Consider the following 18,416-nt stretch of genomic DNA (forward strand, 5'->3'; position numbering starts at 1 on the left):
TAAATCAATTCAAAAAAATTTTTTCCCTTTTTATTTGATTAATTTATTTTCTTTTGATTAATTTTTATTAAGTATAACTTGAAGGTGAAGGATTATGAATTACATTAATTATCAACTATAGGCCACGGATAAAAACAAACAATATATTTAAAAAGAAATAAATTCATGAGCATTGTTGAATACTAGCATTCATTTTTGTTTTCAATCTGGAAACTTAGCAGAAATTAAAGGTTGAAATTAAAGTTCAAAAAGAAAATATAGCCATATATTCTTGACTACCTAAATAGCCCGTAGACATATTATAGAATCTAAACGTTTTGTGTCTAATGTTAAAGCCCTTTTGTTTGAAGAACTGGCACATATTTTATTACTTGTTGAAAAATAAATAGAAGACATGAAGAAAACAATGACGTTTCTGTACTGTGAATGTATCAAATGATAGCGGGATTTTCTCATTTATGTAGTCTTCAGAAGCATATATAACCTGACTTCATTCTATTTTCCTCTGAAACATGACTTATTTCAAAACTTACAGGAGACGGAAAATGCAGATGTTGTCACAAATAACATTCATCTCAACAATTTGATGTACTTGTAAAATGTTATCTGTCAGCAGTGGTTATATCCATGTCATGTGGACTCGTATTCTTTTAAAAAAAATTGCAGGACAACATTGATGAAAATGTTGTTTTTTTTATTTCTAAAGAAAAATAATAAGACGATAAATTAGCATTGTCCTCAAACTTTTTGAACATCCTTCAAATTCTAATACAAATGCTTCTTCATAACAAACACAAAGATTTGTACTAGTAAACTAAGGATCAATAGAATAAAGTATGGCCAAAATACTTAAAGAGATATATGTATATCAAATGGATAATAGAGAAACACCGACATCTTACGAACGAACGTAACTCGCCCTAACTTCCAGTATCTCGATAGCATTCTCGGGACCAGTGATTGCACCCATATAAAGTTTAAAATCGGAAGAAATAAGTATATGCATGTGTAAAATAGAACGGATAGTGTTTGAACCACTTTGTAACTGAAAGTTGCTTGTCAAATTTACTGTAATCACTTACAACGTTAATTTAAAAAAGCGAACAAATAGAAGAAAATGCACCATAATACTTTAGACAGATTAGGAAACAAGTTTGTCATGCGTCAGTGATTTAAACGTTTACAAACTACTCGTAGTGTATGCCTTGTTCATATGGGGAAAGGTTACTTTTTACAGGCTAAAAAAAATAAATAAATCCGTGCAATCAAGTAAATGGGTAGTGCGCTTTATAAAGTGTCTTGTATTGAGAGAGAGAGAGAGAGAGAGAGAGAGAGAGAGAGAGAGAGAGAGAGAGGATTTTTAAATGTATTAAAATATCACTTCAAAGAAATAAACGAGCATTCATGGTAGACAGTATCTTCTTAGATGATGTATTAAATGGCGATCTTAATTAAATTATCTTGGGCTGTTTTTTTTTTAATAAATTATATGTAACAGGCATGAAGCAAGCAATTTCAGTTGGGGGTGGGGGCACAACCAAACTTTTTTTATTTTAAAGTCACTACCAAACAATTCATTGGGAAAATGAAATGAAAGAAAAAATTTTTATTGAGGGGGCATACGTATACAGTAGCTAAGTTTTCTATAATATTTGTCTATTTGTCGACTTCATTGGGGGGGGGGTCTTATCCCCAACCCCTAACCCCGTTCCTATATACGAACGTGTGTACATGATGTATATCTGTTTATATATGTGGATTATAAAAAAGGCTAAAAATATGCATTGATGTAGGGTGGTACATTTTTCTCATTAATGTTATGCTCCACTATGTCATTGTTTGTTAACCATGCATTATTCGTCAAAATACAAAATTAGAAGATACACTTTATATTTTTGACCACACACAGAGTTATTTTGACCGAAGGTCCAATATACATGCATATAAAAACTATAATCGAAATTATAACTTGCTTCATTTGTAAGGAAAATATATATATTCACCATCCTGTTGTAAAAAAAAAAATAAAGATTGATTTCAGAATACCGACAAAAAGATACCGGACTTTTAAAAGTGTGAATAATATGAAAACGTAGTTTACTAGTTGTCATGGCATCCTTCAAAAGTATGTGCACATATATGCTTATCACAAGTGCTTGTAGACCAGACAACCTCGATCCCAATACCCACCTCCAATATACATATATACCGGGTTCCAAGATATTCATATTTGTTTTTTTTCATAAATTAACCGTCTAGTACTAATTCTTTGGACCCGGATTTATATATATTCCAGCGGTTGTGGGAGGGGGGGGGTGGGGGGCATAGGTCCTATGATGGCATGCAAATATGGAACTTGCTCTCATACATGTATATCTTAAATTATTTGAAAACTTTCCCTTTTTGCGCCGACCCCCCCCCCCCTCTGAAAGTTGGGGATATTAATTTCGGTCTGCCCATTCGTCTTATAATTCTGTCCGTCTGTTACACTTTTGTTTCAAGCAATATCTCTAGAATCCTTTGAGCTTTTACAGTTAAATTAAAAAATAGATTTGGGTCTGGGATGTTAAAAGGGGGACCTATCCACTAGCACCCGTGAGAATTATATAAAGATTTATAAGATACATGTTTGTATGAAGAAGCTTTATCAACCGAGAAATTACGAACGTGCATCCCCCTGGATTTATAATATGGCTACAATACCTGTGTATTAAAGCTATATTAACTTTATTTTTAGCAGCATATAGTATTTTGAATAAGAATTTCTTTAAAGTTTTTGGGTTTTTGCAATTTTGTTTTAGACGATAACTCGTTAATGTCCCGACCGCCCTTCGTAAAGTACCCCCCCTCCCCCCCTGTTCGACCCCTACTAGATCCGCACATACTATTATTTTTTATTTCATTCCACAGAATGACATTTTTTGAATTTTCTTTTCATTTCCCCCCTCGAACCCCTTTGCTCGTTTAGATGTCCATTGAAATGTATTGCTGCGTCACGGTTTCGATTACGACAAGACGTGGCTTTGAGGTATCTTGTGGGGATTTTATCTATCGAAATCCCAATAAAATTGAAGAATTCAATAATGCAACCGTGAATACAACAGACTACAATGACTGATCCCCGTTTTTGGTTACGTTCGTTCGTAAGATGTCGGTGTTTCTCTATTGACACGTAATGAATATACAAAGAAAAATTGAAGATATGTCGTTATTTCAATGCCTTGGCTATCGTATCATACATTATTTATAATGTCAAACTGGTAAATATGGACAAATGTGCTCTGTCCAATGTGGGCAGTGTATCAGTGATAAACCATGTAACCACATGAATGGTTTTTGTCCTGGAGAGTGTTCTCCTGGATGGATAGGTGATAAATGTGATCAAGGTTATCTATATTTTTCATATGTTATATATAATAAAAAAAAATTCAAGTTAAATTACGTATAAAAATACTGTGCCTTTTTTCTGTACTAGTGCATTTCTCATTTATTGCCATGATTGTCACTGAACATATTTTGCACAAAAAGACATCATACATAATCAATTCAGAAATAATATTTTTCTAAAAGAAGTATCTTTATTTAGTATATTTTCATATAAAGCAAGCTAGTTATCGTGGGAGGTGTAACTTTATTCGAAGAGCAATATCACGTTTTGCTGAATATGCAAGTACTTGACGCTTTCCTTCTCGTTGGATCTGAAGATATGCACCCATCAACTCGACGATACCACTCTTTGGATCAAATTACTTTTATGATAAAATATATGTATTAGGTAATCAAAATGCAGGTTATTCAAAGGACGCTAAATTTTTTATATTCTTTTTTCCTATATTTCTATTTTTCTTATTGACGCTTATTTAAAAAAAAAGAAGTAATTAATTGTATAACTTTTCAGAATGTGAACCTGGACATTTCGGACTGATGTGTAAGGATTACTGTAGTCCACATTGTTTGGATCCCATGTCGTGTGATCACGTGAACGGATCATGTGATGGAGGATGCAAGGACGGCTGGATTGTAGCAAGATGCCAGGATCGTGAGTAGATTGATTGAATGCAGATTGTTTAACTTCCCTCTTGAGAATCTTTCACTCATATGGAGACACTTGCAGGCGGAAAGCTACAAATTTTGTCCTATACTCGGCACTCAGGGATGGATCTTTTTCGTGCCAGCACCTACTGCGACACGGGACCTCGGTTTATACGGTCTCATCCGAAGGACCGGTCTTTACGTCCAACCGGGGGATTCGAACCCGCGACATAAGGATCAACTCCTTACTTCGCGACTCTAGCGCAGACGCTCATACCACTGCGCCACGCGGGCGACAATCGTGAGTAGGTATAGTCCACTTGTTAGAAATTTAGATCTTTTTGTAAAGAGATTTAATATTCTTCTATGAATTACCCTTAGTACCCTTGCTTATTAACCAAACGTCATTATATTTAATCCTTTTATTACAGTATGTGCCTCGACCTTCTATGGAGTTATCTGTAATCAGTCTTGTAGCAACGACTGCAGAGATAATATATGTAATCCAGAGACGGGGTATTGTAATAGATGTAATGAAGGCAGATCTGGAGATTTTTGTCAGAATGAAATTCCCATGTCAGGTATAAAAATAACTTTGAAGTGTAAATACTAAGACAAAACTTCTGATACTAAACCGATTGATCACTGTGATTGTAATTGCCAACTATTATTCGCGTCATCTTTAATTCGCGATTGTCCAGTAGAATCCATGCGACGATTAATTTACGCGACAGAGGAATGATTTTTTTTACAAATACTAAGCTAAATTATTTGTTCACGACGATTAATATTCGCGAGTTTAAGTTGGTCGCGAAACTAAATCAAAAGATATCATGTATATATCAATCCATGAATCAATATTATGTCTGTGTTATGGTCCGGTAATTGTATTTCTCTTTGTTAAAAAATCTTTTCAATTTTTCTGCATTGTGTTGTGATTTAAAGATTTTTAATCAATTTTTTTAATTGGATTATGATTTATCTTTTTTAAATACCTTTTCAGTTTATATATTTTTAAAGTTTAAATGTATCATGCCTATTTGTGAGGAAACAAAAAAAATGAAAAATAGGCCTGGGAATTCAAATTCCATTACAACGTCATTAAAATAATGAAATAAATAGATGAATCTTTTTACATCATACAGGTAAGCATATAAAATGTTTTGGAGTAAAACCAAGAATATCCATATGTATGATTTTAATTTGAACAAATTTGAACAATCTTTTTTAACAATATTTGTAGAAGTTAAGAATAGTACTGCTTCGTTATCTAACAACATAAAATAATGATATTACTTTAAGCATATGATACATCTGGATGAAAATGGGAACTGAATGAAGGTGTTTTGCAAAAAAAAGATAATTTTTCCATATTAAAATTATTATGAACAAAAAAAGCAGTAAATAATTTAGTATAGTTCAGTCAATATAGTTCAGTAAAACGTACTTTTTTTAATGCTTAATCTCCTTTCAGTTAATTATTCAATTCATGTCTGATACAGTTTCTTGAAAACTTAATGGCAAATTTAGTTAAACATCAAATGTATTTATCAAATTCTTATATTTTTTTTAAATATAAAAATTCTTTTCTTGTCATACTTTTCCCAATACATGCATTGCATCTGAACTACTGAGAATGGTCTCCTAATACAAAAAAAAATCATTGTGTAACTTTAACCATTTAATGATATTTATTACAGGCACAGATATGCCCGCAACTGTTTCACGCTTTTCTGAACAGTGTTTCGATAATCATAACTATCATTGTAAAAGTTTCGTATATGAATTAAAAAAAATTTTTCTCTTTTCTTTGCAGAAACATCCATTTCGAACAGCACGTTCCTTCTAACAGTCTCATTACTCTCTGTTGTTATAATCTTGTTGGTTACAACGCTCTTTTTCTGTTTCTTGCGAAGAAATTGTCGACCGTCTCATTCTAGCAATTTAGATCCAGCGTACGAGACTACTATGGCTAGGAAAGAAGACAAATCCGAGTATGTTCATATCCACGATCCAGTGTCTAGTAAAAATACAGCAATAGACGCGTCTCACTATATGGAAATAACTAATAATGATGTCAAATCTATAACTGAGTACATTAATCTTGGTTGATTAAACGTTTGAAATATATCACGTAAATTGGTTAATATACAACACAAACAACAGTTTTTAACAGTATAAGCATCGACGAACCAATTATAATTTTTTTGGTATAGATAATCTGGTATGAAAATATTGTATTTTTCTTTTATTTACGAAGTAGCTTAAGAAATAAAAAAAAACAGCTTATAAGACAAAAAAGATATGTAAGAGAAAGTTTCAATCTTAGCATTTTTGATTTTCTACCTATATGTTTGTATGATTGATACGTAAGGAATAAATTCTATAAATTACTTATTAAAAGTCATATTTATTTGCCTCAGATATGTTCAGGGTGCTTAAAATATATAATTTTGGAAACGTTTCCAAGGTAGTTATAATTGATTATGCGATAAATCTTGTTCAGAATAAAGAAAGCAATCAAAACATTAAATAATTGAAACTCATGAATATGCGTTACATGGTTATAAACCATTGACTTCTATTTCCTTGTAACTTCTTTTTTCTTACTCTGAAAACTCGTCATTGATATAATTATGAATTAGTCATCTAGTGGAAAAATAACTGAAGTTAAACCAATCCGTTAAAAGTTTTGATTTATACAAGGGTTAATCAAACAAGTTCAAGGACTGATGTAAATAAAAAAACAATACTAAGTGTATGAATATAAAATTCATTAGGAAGACAAACAATGGACATTATTATGATCTTTGTAAGACAATTTAACATTTACAAGGTGAAACTAACTAGTCCGTCACAGCTGAAAGCAGAGGAAGAGGACGAAATATTTGTTCACGTCTGGCTGCTTGTCCTCAGTCTGCCTTAATTCTGTTTTTTTTTAAATGCTTTGCAGAAAGTTAATTAAATTTAAGGATGTTATTGTATCTTAATGAACTAAAGATTACATTTTCATTTTATCCGCTTCAATAATTTTGAAGGTAATATGACTTCTTTATTTCAAGTGTTTTCCGGGTTTCTAAATACCATATCCAAGCTTTTGCCTGCAAACCTTTATAATTCTGCATGTCTATATCCCGTTGGTCTCCTATAATGTGCTCTACAGTATAATGTCGGTCAAAAAGTATTTTAAACTTTTCTCTGTATAAGGAAATATTGTGAAATGCTGGTAATTCCCACAGGATACATGTTAAAAAAAAACGACTAAAATGACTTAAGATGAAAGAAAATGAAAAGGGTGTGTGAAAAATCAAATGCATAGCTTCATTTCCTTATTTCCTCCCTGTAATTCAGAGTTAGTAATGCGTCTAAAAACTAGATCATTTGCATCTTCTCTGATCTGAAGGAAATAAATCACAAGATATAAAACATACACACAGTCCCTCTACAAAACATAATAAACTGGAAGAAATTCAAAAATATGTTAACTACTTGGTACAAATTGGGTGACTACTTTCATATTAATGTTGTTTAAGAAGCACATTAAATAACGAATCTCAATTAAAATGTTATGTTGTTAGAAATGTGAAATATAAGAGAAGAAAGCATTTCAAACACGGTTCAATCTTGAAAAAAAATCAAACAAAAATATGTCTAAAAAAATTGAAGAAGACACAAAAACAGTAACACGGAAGATCATCACGAGTAAGGTGCGCTGTAGGCGAAAAATATCTACTGTCTACCTGTGCAGCTTTACCCGCCATGAGTCCTACCCTTGATCGAGTAGACGGATTATCAAGTGATCAAAATAAAAGGGGAAAATGTTTTAATTCCCATACTGTTACATGTAGTTTTTTTTTTCACGTTTCGAATAATGCAAACATGTACTGGCGGCGTATAAATACTATTTTATGCCCCGGAGATTAAGGGACAATTTTTTATTATGTGCCTCTCAATTCTGTCCGTCTGCATTTTTTCTGTCTTGTGGTTTGTTTTCCTTTGAAATGTAAACAGACAATAACTTTTCGTCAATATTAACTTTTGATTGATAGAAGTTGTTGTTTTCATATCCAAAAGGTGTCGGCCTGAAATACCGATGACCTTGACTCTACAATCTGATCCACTTTTTCCTCGATTTTATGTGTACTTTAAGTAATGTCTTCTGATTTATTAGAATATTTTTTTTTACTTTTTGACCATGAACTATCAGTTTTTTTATGTTGACTTTAATGCTTGTCTTGCGTTAGTGAAAATCTTACTTTAGAAATAAGAATACATAAATTGACAGCAATGGTTTTAACAATGGCTTGTTTTTTTTTTTTTTTTTTTTTTTGCATGAGTTTGCAATGAAATTAGTCAGAAGCAGTTGAAAGAATCATAAAACATATATCTCAATGGGTACTATTTAACTGAAGATTTTTAATCTTAATTGTTTAATTTGGAGTTGACATACAAGATAATAAAAGCAAGTACATTGATGTGAGGCTTGCAGTGAGGTACTCTATAAATTAACGTTCGCCAGTTGAAATATATAATTTATCATTTCTTTATGAAATTGTACTAGTTTCTTGTTCTCCAAAAACAATGAACACAATAAAATATGTGCAAATAAAAAAAACTGTATACGAGCTCTAAAGTTTATTGGATATTACAAAATATAAGCGGAGCAAACACGGACCTCCAAAACATCAAAGGTGGGATCAAGTGCCATGGACGAGTGAGCATCACCTGCACACCGGTAAGTCACCTTGTGCTCTTTGACATGTCTTGGTGTCATGAAGATATAGTTTGCAGACATTGATCTTGAAAAACTAATGCACTATGAAATTTAAAGATGTAGACCAAGTTGTCAAGTGTTTTTTAAGCGTAAAAATGTTGCTGATGAAACATCAATATTTTACTCTTACAGCCGAACATAAATTTTTCATGCTAAATATTGAATCTAATAGTTTAAAAAATAACAATGGTTTATTTTTTAAGCATAAGCCTTAAGATAATCTTATTTGCTGATTATATCTACTATCAAAAGGATCCATAGGCATCGCAATAGGTGGTCTATGGTGATGAATGTATTTAACGGGATTGTTTGGGGTTAAGTTGGTTAAAATATTAATTTTTGTTTGGGAGGCTGGATCAAGGTTATAATTATAATTTGGATATTATTTTTCAATTAATCTATCATTGTCGAGAAATCGTATTCCTATATCTGCTCTGCTCCGGTTTTGTATCCTTTTATGAATTTGATATTGAATACTGTTTGTTATCTCCATACTTTACTATTTGTTAGTGTTCGTCAAATTCTATTCAACATTTTTTTGTCTATTTTTGCGATTTATTTCTTCATCACAGGCTGTGACAGAAGAAAACATATACCGTACTCAGCTATTTCTAGAACCGAAATGGAAAATGTGATCCTAGCACCGTTTTAATATTACTATTTGATAAGAATATTACGTTTTTATAAGAATTATAATAAAGTAACTAAAACATGTCGGAAATATAATATAGCTTTCCATAATGGATAGGACTAGGCCATACACAGTACTAGTTATCTTGCATGTATCAACAGCTTGTCACGTGACTAGACAAAAAATAACATTGAGTGAAGAAAAAGGGGATAGTGCAAGCGCTTACGCTTGGATTTGAAGAAAAAACTGATTCACATTAAATTATGTTTACTTTCTCTACCTAAAAAGTGCTTACAACAAGTCTGTACTGTTTTGGAAGTACTCAAAATATTGATGAAAAGGCGTACAATATTTTCGCTTAAATTTTGATATAAATATAAAATGTAAAGCAGAAGAGAATCTAGTATCAAAGTAAACACTATAAAAGTAATTAATATTCCATATTTCAGCTCAAACAAACTTTTTCCCCCTTGCACTTTTGATGGAAATCACGAATTCGCTTATCGCTTTAGCGATATTGTACACATTTGTTGTCCCTGTACATCCCCAATATAATGCGTTTAGATAAATCATACTTCTTATACAATATATTTTTTTTTCCTTTTATTTTTAATGATAAGGTTAAGAAAAAGAAATTATTCTATATTTATTGAAGCATTTTTGTAGATATTTAAACAGCGAATTTATTCCCTGGATCACTTGTACTGCGTCATGTCAAGGCTGATGACGTCATATTTGCCGATATACTTTCTTCATTTACTCGGCAATATTGCTATAAAGTTTAGTAATTTTCCAAGATTTTATAAATAATTCATGAAATATATAAATTCAAAGCATTTTCTACGCATCATCTCGTCGTTTTTTTTTATTTTCGTCGCTTGTTAAATTTTTCTTCACATCACAATTGAACTTCCATTACGATGCACTACACATGTGAACTCTAACCTTCCTAAAGGTTCGAGAACATTTCTTTAATTATTAACCTCCAAAAACATGCACAATTTTTAAATTGTATACATACAACTCTGAGTCAAGGACTAGTTGTCTTTGCATTTATATCTGACACATAATCTTTTTAAGATTCATTTCTCTTTTTGCTTAGATTGATTTTAGCATTGATTTTAACAAATTATATAATAAGTGTGCTGAACAACAAAAAGGTTATGAATAAAAATTATGTACAAAAATATGCAAGACGAAAACATGACCATTGAATTAATAATTAATTTATAAATAGCTGAAAAATTGAATAATGATTGGTATGAGAAAACTTAACAAATAAAAAAAAGCAAGCGGGCTGTTAAACTCAGAATACTGGAAAATCAACAGAAAAAACGTCTGTTGTCCAATATAACTAAATATCCCATGTTGACTTATAACACCTTCTATGAACCCTGCGCCTAAGTCATAGGTTTTACCTGCTAGCAAGACCAGGATAACGAGACTACAATTTACGAAATGCTGTTTATAAACGATAAAACTCATAAAAGGAGATAAAAAAATTATTATATTCAATGCGGAAGTTTTCCCTTCATATGACTACACTCATCTCTAATATGGAGTCCATAATATTCTATGTATTATTTGTGTCTCTCCAATTTATTGATAATGCTCAACAATACGGTTAGTTGTTTTATACACAAATGCATATCAATGCCTTAACTGACTAAAATCGAAAACATTTAGCATTTTGAAAAGTCAGAATATGGTTTTTGAGTCAAACATATTGTTTTTCATTATTTATCAAAGCAAACCTCGCCTTTAACAAACCTGTAAAGGTCAGTAGATACAATAACAGATACTTTTCACCAAGTCAAGCAGTGGACGGAACAGGAGTAGATACTTGCTAGACTGCGCAATGACAGCTTCCGGTCAGAAAGAGGCGTGGTTAACAGTGGATCTGGGGAGCAGAAAAATATAGCATAGATATCAATAATACATGGCGGTTGTAAGCATTTAGATATATAACGTAACGATACTCTAATTTCATATATCAAACAGAATACAATCTTGTTCGATGTTATATGAGTATTTATTTTTCGGTAAATCTAAAGCTTTGTATTGGAATCTTGCATGGGTACAAATTGCGCTTCCGATAGTGAGCAGACCTATTTCTATATTCATATGAAGCAGAATTTGTGCAAAATATTATGCGTGAAAAGAAGAAAACACTTACAATGGCCTTCAACTCGACATTTAGTTATAGCGACGACGTATTGTCAATTCTTGATGGTAATTTCCATCCCTACGTCGATATGATATTCTCTGGTGAGCTTGAGATAAAAGATATCACAGAGTCTGACACATATTCCTTGGATATTTCGCTTCAAAAAAACGTTAATGGTAATCTAACAACCAAGCTATATGATAATCGTGATGACTTTAACTTTTCTATATTCAACTTCCCTTACTTATGCAGCAATATACCTTCATCACCTGCATACGGAGTATATATATCTCAGTTTATTCGATACGCAGGAGGATGCTCTACGTATGAACATTTTCTAAAACGAGGTAAATTATTGACAGGCAAGTTGATGAATCAAGAATATCAACAGTCTCGTTTAAAGTCATCATTTCGTAAGTTCTATGGTCGATACAATGACCTTGTCAGCAAAGACAATTTTTCATTGAGTTAAATGCTGACTGACGTTTTTCATACCAGTTGTTGGTCCGTTTTTATACACTGAATTTTTCCGTTATTTCCTGATCATGACAGGGACCACATGGCGGGTGTGACCAGTCAGCAGGGGATGCCCACTCCTCCAATGCACCTTACCATACCTCTGAGGCTTCGGAGGTCCACGTTTGCTCTGCTCCTATTTTATTGATTTATGGACTTTGAGATTGAATACTGTTTGCTATCTCTATATCCTTCATCAAAATTATCAATTCAAAGAGTAAAAAAAAATGAGGTGTGACAGTATTTTTTGCCAAGGAATTGTTCATGCATTTTTCGGCACAAACATAGAAACGCTTGTCATTTATGTACAATTTTGTTCAAAAATCCCATGAAAAGTTTGATATTTAATAGTATAGACTTGAACATACATATGTCACTTACAGTTGGTCTCAATGCATCCTCAATAAGATCGTCTGATTCTGGTCTCGTTCCTGATTCAAATGGAGATGGACCGGTCTATGCTCTGGGTCCATTAAGCAGGATACGTATCGATAACTTTGACGAAAAGGATGCCCAGGTTGTTTGCTTAGCTTGGGGATTTATACCGTAAGAATATACATTTGATTATCATTTGAAAGGGATGGATGGCGTTGTTCCTCCTAATGATGATCATTTCAATCAATTGGACTCTTTTTTTTACATTGTTGCCTCTTCAAAATATTTCAAATATTAATTTCATTACAAACAATTTATCACAATCATTAATTTGAAAACATAATTATGCAAATGCAAATCTGGAATATTCCTTAAAAAGTATTCTGGAAAAAAAATACCGGTAGTACCCGTACCATATGCAGATTAATTAATATTGCAACATAAATGAATATAACGTGTTCCAGATTTAAAAAAAAGTAAAAATAAGACAGTTTTTCATTTAAAAAAGATTGAAAATCATTGGAGTTTAAATAAATGCCTTTTTGAAAGGAAATGGGTCAAATATGAGTGATCTATATTAGAAAAAAACTGGAATAAAAAATAAACCTGACTTGTCGAGTATAAATAAATTATTGGGCTTGGTAGTTAAAACATAATCAATATCATCCATACTTTAAAAGAAAATGTAAAGGAATTTGTGTTATTCTTGTACAAATTGATTTACATATAAAGAATATATTTACAGTCCCTGAAACGTTCTACTTTCCCACCTGAACGGTGAACGAACGGTGAACGAACGCTGAACGAACGGTGAACGAACGCAGAGCGAACGGTGAGTGAACGATGTGTGAACGGTGAACGCAACTTGGTGAACGATGTGTGAACGGTGAACGGTGAGTGAACGCAGAACGCGAACGGAGCGCGAACGCGAGCGCAAAGTGAACGGTGAACGAACGGTGAACGCAAGATGAACGATTTATTCGGAATGCCTTTGGTCTTTTCTTTGCATTGAAATTATTCTTTTATTCTATAATTCAAATTGCATAAACAAATATAAATAAACGATAGATAAACAAAAGAGAAATAAATAGATAAATAAATAAATAATAAAAATAAAATTCTGCATATACGTATGTTTAAATCGATATTTTTATAACATGATTTTAATCACCGTCAAACGTGTATTTGTTACCGCGCGTAGTTAAAAAATAAATTAATCTTATATAGTAAATAATTATGCTAATTCTTTTAACTAATAAAATAATGTGGACTTAAGAAGATGAAACTACTACTGAGATAAACAATAAATAAATTAATTGATTAATTAATTAATTCATCAATAAATAAATAAATAAAAACATTTTTTTCTGCACATACCTATGTTTAAATCAATATTTTAATAACATGATTTTAATCGCCGTCAAACGTGTATTTGTTGTCGCATGTAGTTAAAAAATAAATTAATCTACTAATATAGTAAATAATTATGCTTATTCTTTTCACTAAATAAAATAATGTGGACTTCTGAAGATAAAACTACTAATTATAGAATGAATTAATTACATTGTACGGGGTTGAAACAACCGTACATGTATTTCCGTGCCAGAGCGATTCTGAGTAAAATAACGGATTTTTTTTAAAAATTCACAATTATATGTTGACATTGACTGTTATCGTACTGCATAAAAATTCTCGTTTTATTTAGATTCTAATGCAAAATATTCTATATTTATGTGCCTTTTTATTCTTTTATGACGATTATTTTTGCTAACTTCTTCATGTATCTGTAGACATTTCCCGGCCGTGATTATACTCGGTCAAGATGTTGGAAAGAGGCATCCAAATTATTTGTAATAAATGCGTAGATAAAATTTTCAAAACTAAATAAGTAATGTGTTGTCATAATTTTTATTGAACAGAGAAATGTACGAGAGAGAGAGAGAGAGAGAGAGAGAGAGAGAGAGAGAGAGAGAGAGAGAGAGAGATGACCCCTGGATTCTCAGATATATATTGTATCAAATAAAAATTCTTATTATTTCTCCTAAATATTCCAAGCAATCAAGGTAATCTTTTTTTTTAGATTAACAAATCCATTTGACAGTAATCATTGGCTTTTATTTTCCATCATCAAGTTCACAGAGCTCACAGGAAGTCCGTGCTACATTTAAAGTAGCGTGTTTGTGTTGTCAATCAAAATAATTCGACACAGTGGAGATGTGGAAATCGCGTTTCACCGAACATGCCGAGGGCAAAGAGTCACTTAGTATTCAAGAAATTTTATTATTTTTTCCCTATCATTTCTACATCTGATTTTGCATTCCTGCAGGAAAAAAAAAATAATTCGAATATAATATACTTGGAAGGATTAAGTTTTAAATTGAATGTGAAACTTATTCCCTGCCAATTTAAAATACTTCTGTCGGCACAGTTTTTTACGAAAATACTATTGTTTAATGACTGTTTGATGTTGGTTTTAAGACTGATTTTCTTGTGTTACAATAAAAATTAAATATGAATTAAAATATACTGTAAAAACTCAATAAGAATTTTATTTCGGAGAAAAGGCACCGGGAGGGGGGGGGTCTTAATTATACTGAATGGCAAAAAACATATTTTTAAACATATGTTTAGGTACAGTGAAGCAAGGAATTTTCCTTCTCTAATACATGTAGTAGACTATTTTAAACAGTTGGTCTTTTCTACAATTTAAAACCACAACATCAATTTAATTATCTCTAAAGATATTTAATTAACTGAATATTTGCAGTACTGTTCATAATTCTCAAACCTACATTTAGTTTAAATATACGTGTTACTGTAGAAATAATTTTTTTTATATATTCTTGTTCTGTAAAAGACTTGGATTGATTACTATACATCCGTTAATCATTTGTCCTCTTTAAAATTAAATTAAATTGATGCCGTGCGTGAAACGTTTGTACATTGCCTTTTTTGAAGTTAATATTTTAGTATCGTTCTACATACATGTAGGTACTTAATGCATTAATTATTTTCCAGGGAAATTTCATGAAATAAGTAACAGCGGAGTTATAATAATAGAAATATAAATATCATAGATAATTTTTGCAATTAAATAATTATTCTTCAAACACGATATCTAAGTTATTTAATTAAAAAAAAACATGTAAATCCTTACCATCTAAAAGATAAGTCCTTTCACTTCGGAGTTCCGAATGACAATGAACACTGAACGATAAGTGAACGGTGAACGCAAGGAGAACGCAAAGTAAAAGGAACGAAGAGCGAGCGGTGAACGTTTTGTGAACGTGAACGCGAGCTCACGGTGAACGGTGAACGCAATACTGTAAACGGAGAGCGAACGGTGAACGCACGCTGAACGAATGGTGAAGGAAAGGAAAAATGGGAAAGTAGAACGTTTCAGGGACTGTATTAAAAACAAAACAATCATCAACGAATGCTTTCAATGCATTTTTATTCTATTTTAAAATGTAACTTGTGCATAACAAAATGAAACCTAGGTCTTCATTCCTTGCATTAAGCAAGAAGGTTTTATTCTTTAGATTTAAGGCCATAAGAGACAAATACCTGAACATATTGAGTTACATACGGCAATAACTTTATCTGAGCTGATAAAATGAGACTGAAAATGTTATTCAGCTTTTTTATTGCAAGATAGCAACAACCCAGTTGATGAAAATTACTCAGTCGGGTAAACGAGCTTTGACATACGTTGCTTATCTCCCTTAGCCTATGACGTCAGAAAGACCCAGTCGCTGTTCAATGCTATGCAATGTTTACAAACTGTCATGCCATTTTGCAGCTTAATTTTAAGAAATATCATCATCATGACTGAAACCTTATATAATCACACGATCTTCAAACAGGCTAGTATTTCTTTTTTATAATTTAATCGCATATTTGCAAGACCTTAAGCATGTTTTATCAGTCAGTGATTATTCTCATCGTCTGACACTTCGACCGATTAAGAGAAAGGATAGAAGCAATTAATCGATAGAGAGAAATACCTATGTATATGAGAGTGGGAATTAATTCACTTTTATATAAGAGTCCAACGTGGTCAATGATTCAATTTTTCTGGACAATATAGACCTAGTGAATGCGCTACCTATATGATCATAGGGCCTGTGGCTTTTATGTTTTTTTTTTTTTAAATTTGAAGTTAAACAATTTTTTTTTTTGTGTTAATGTTTTATTCAATTCATTCAATTCTCATTGTTTGACAGCGTTTATTTATATTTACTTATTTATGTACAACACTCTACCCATCTCCTGTCTCTTACTCTCCCCCCTTCCCCCTCCTCCGTGTTTTTCGATTTTACATACTTTTTTGTAAAAGAAAATTCTTGAAATTTAACATTTTCCCAGATGGTCTTAAACAACTAGTACAAGAAATAAACAACTCAAACTCGTATATTATGAGTTAGCTAGTACAAACGACTGTCAAACAAAAAAAAAAAAAAGAAAAAAAAAACGTCGTTGCCTATTAAGAAAAAAAATATATATTTTTATATGATATTCAGCAGGGTCATCCTCCGAAGAAAAGCCCAGTTTTTCAGTTGCCGTTATTCATTAACGACTTGTTCAAACTGAAATGAAGGAACTACGACATCATATAAGTTATCTGAACACAGACAAGCGTTTATATTCACAAAAACAAAATATAACTAACTTGATAAAATAGAGTAGATGTACATTATATCCAATGATCCGTTTGCATCAGCGGGCCTTTGTGACGTCATAAAACCACAAAATCAAGAACGATAAGCGGGTAAGAAAAGTAACAAGTGGGTAAGAAAAGTAACAAGTTAAATATCTTATCTCTATTTCGCCACACGAGAAAAGCCAGAATCTTCAACTACTCTTTAATTTAACATTCTTTCATATGTTAGCTGGGTTTAAAAAGTGAAATTATGGTGTTGGAATTGTATCCTATGACCTTTAAACATGGTATGTACTTTATTCGTACTTTCTTACTTTTAAAACTCATTTTGAATGAAAAAAAAATCCTCCCATCAAGAAAAATTGATGTACTTTTCATATAATTTAAGATACATTCAGTTCTTATAATTATCTTTTTTATTCTGCTTCTGTTTTCTTCTTTATATGCTTTTTTCTAGAAAAAATATCATTTGTTATTTTTAGGGATAATCCATCTTATAACAGCTGTAGATATATCATCGAGTGATTTTTATGAAAATGTTTTAAACTGTGCGGGCAATGAAATCAACATAAATGCATGCCCAAAAGGATCATCTTGCTGTCCCTCAAGATCACAAGTAGCTGTAAAATGTCAAAGTAGGTTTGATGGAGTAGCTGTTGAAATGTAATTTAATCAACAGTATTAATGTATAGATTTAAAAATAAATCTGTAATGATTCATTTTTTTGTCATTTCTCCCTAGAAGGCTACACACTCTCTGGATTCTCTGTGCATGTATCTGATACAAAAGACTGGAGGTCAGGAACTCTCTGTTATCAACATAACATACAACAAATACTGGCTAATGAGGTCACCCAAGACTGTGTCACTTCTGGTCGCTACATCACTGTTTACAATACAAGGAATATAACATTATACCCAAACGTATCTGATTTTTTCCTATATAAATATATGTGAAATCGAAGTTAAAGGTAACTTTTTCTTCTCTTTGATTGATGGATATACAAAAAGTGTTACCTTATTTTTGGAATATCGGTAATCCCTATCACACTTTTTACTCTTTTCCTGTGTTTTTGTTTCATGTGTTACTTGCTCTTATTCGAAACAATTCTAAAAAGCCACTGCTTGACAGTAAGAAAAGAAAAACGATGGCTTTTATTCGAAAAACTCAAAACTACCAAAAATAAAAATAAAATATATATAATATATGCAAAAAGGTCTGGACATTCACGATTTCGAATGGTGTTTGAAAAAAAATT

At 31.8% G+C, this 18,416-nt stretch overlaps 1 protein-coding gene across 1 annotated transcript; it reads left to right on the forward strand.

Annotated features, from left to right (window-relative positions):
- The first annotated feature begins 3,274 nt into the window (after positions 1 to 3,274).
- Positions 3,275 to 6,144, forward strand: LOC134260379 (multiple epidermal growth factor-like domains protein 10). The gene is made up of 4 exons (XM_062742950.1): positions 3,275 to 3,386; positions 3,899 to 4,039; positions 4,464 to 4,613; positions 5,849 to 6,144. Exons 1-4 carry the CDS (start codon positions 3,275 to 3,277, stop codon positions 6,142 to 6,144), a joined length of 699 nt encoding a protein of 232 aa, XP_062598934.1.
- Positions 6,145 to 18,416: the final 12,272 nt, after the last annotated feature.

Source organism: Saccostrea cucullata, unplaced genomic scaffold, assembly GCF_032062105.1.
Source record: "Saccostrea cucullata isolate Sc308-1 unplaced genomic scaffold, CSIRO_AGI_Scuc_v1 ctg12905, whole genome shotgun sequence".
NCBI lineage: Eukaryota > Metazoa > Mollusca > Bivalvia > Ostreida > Ostreidae > Saccostrea > Saccostrea cuccullata.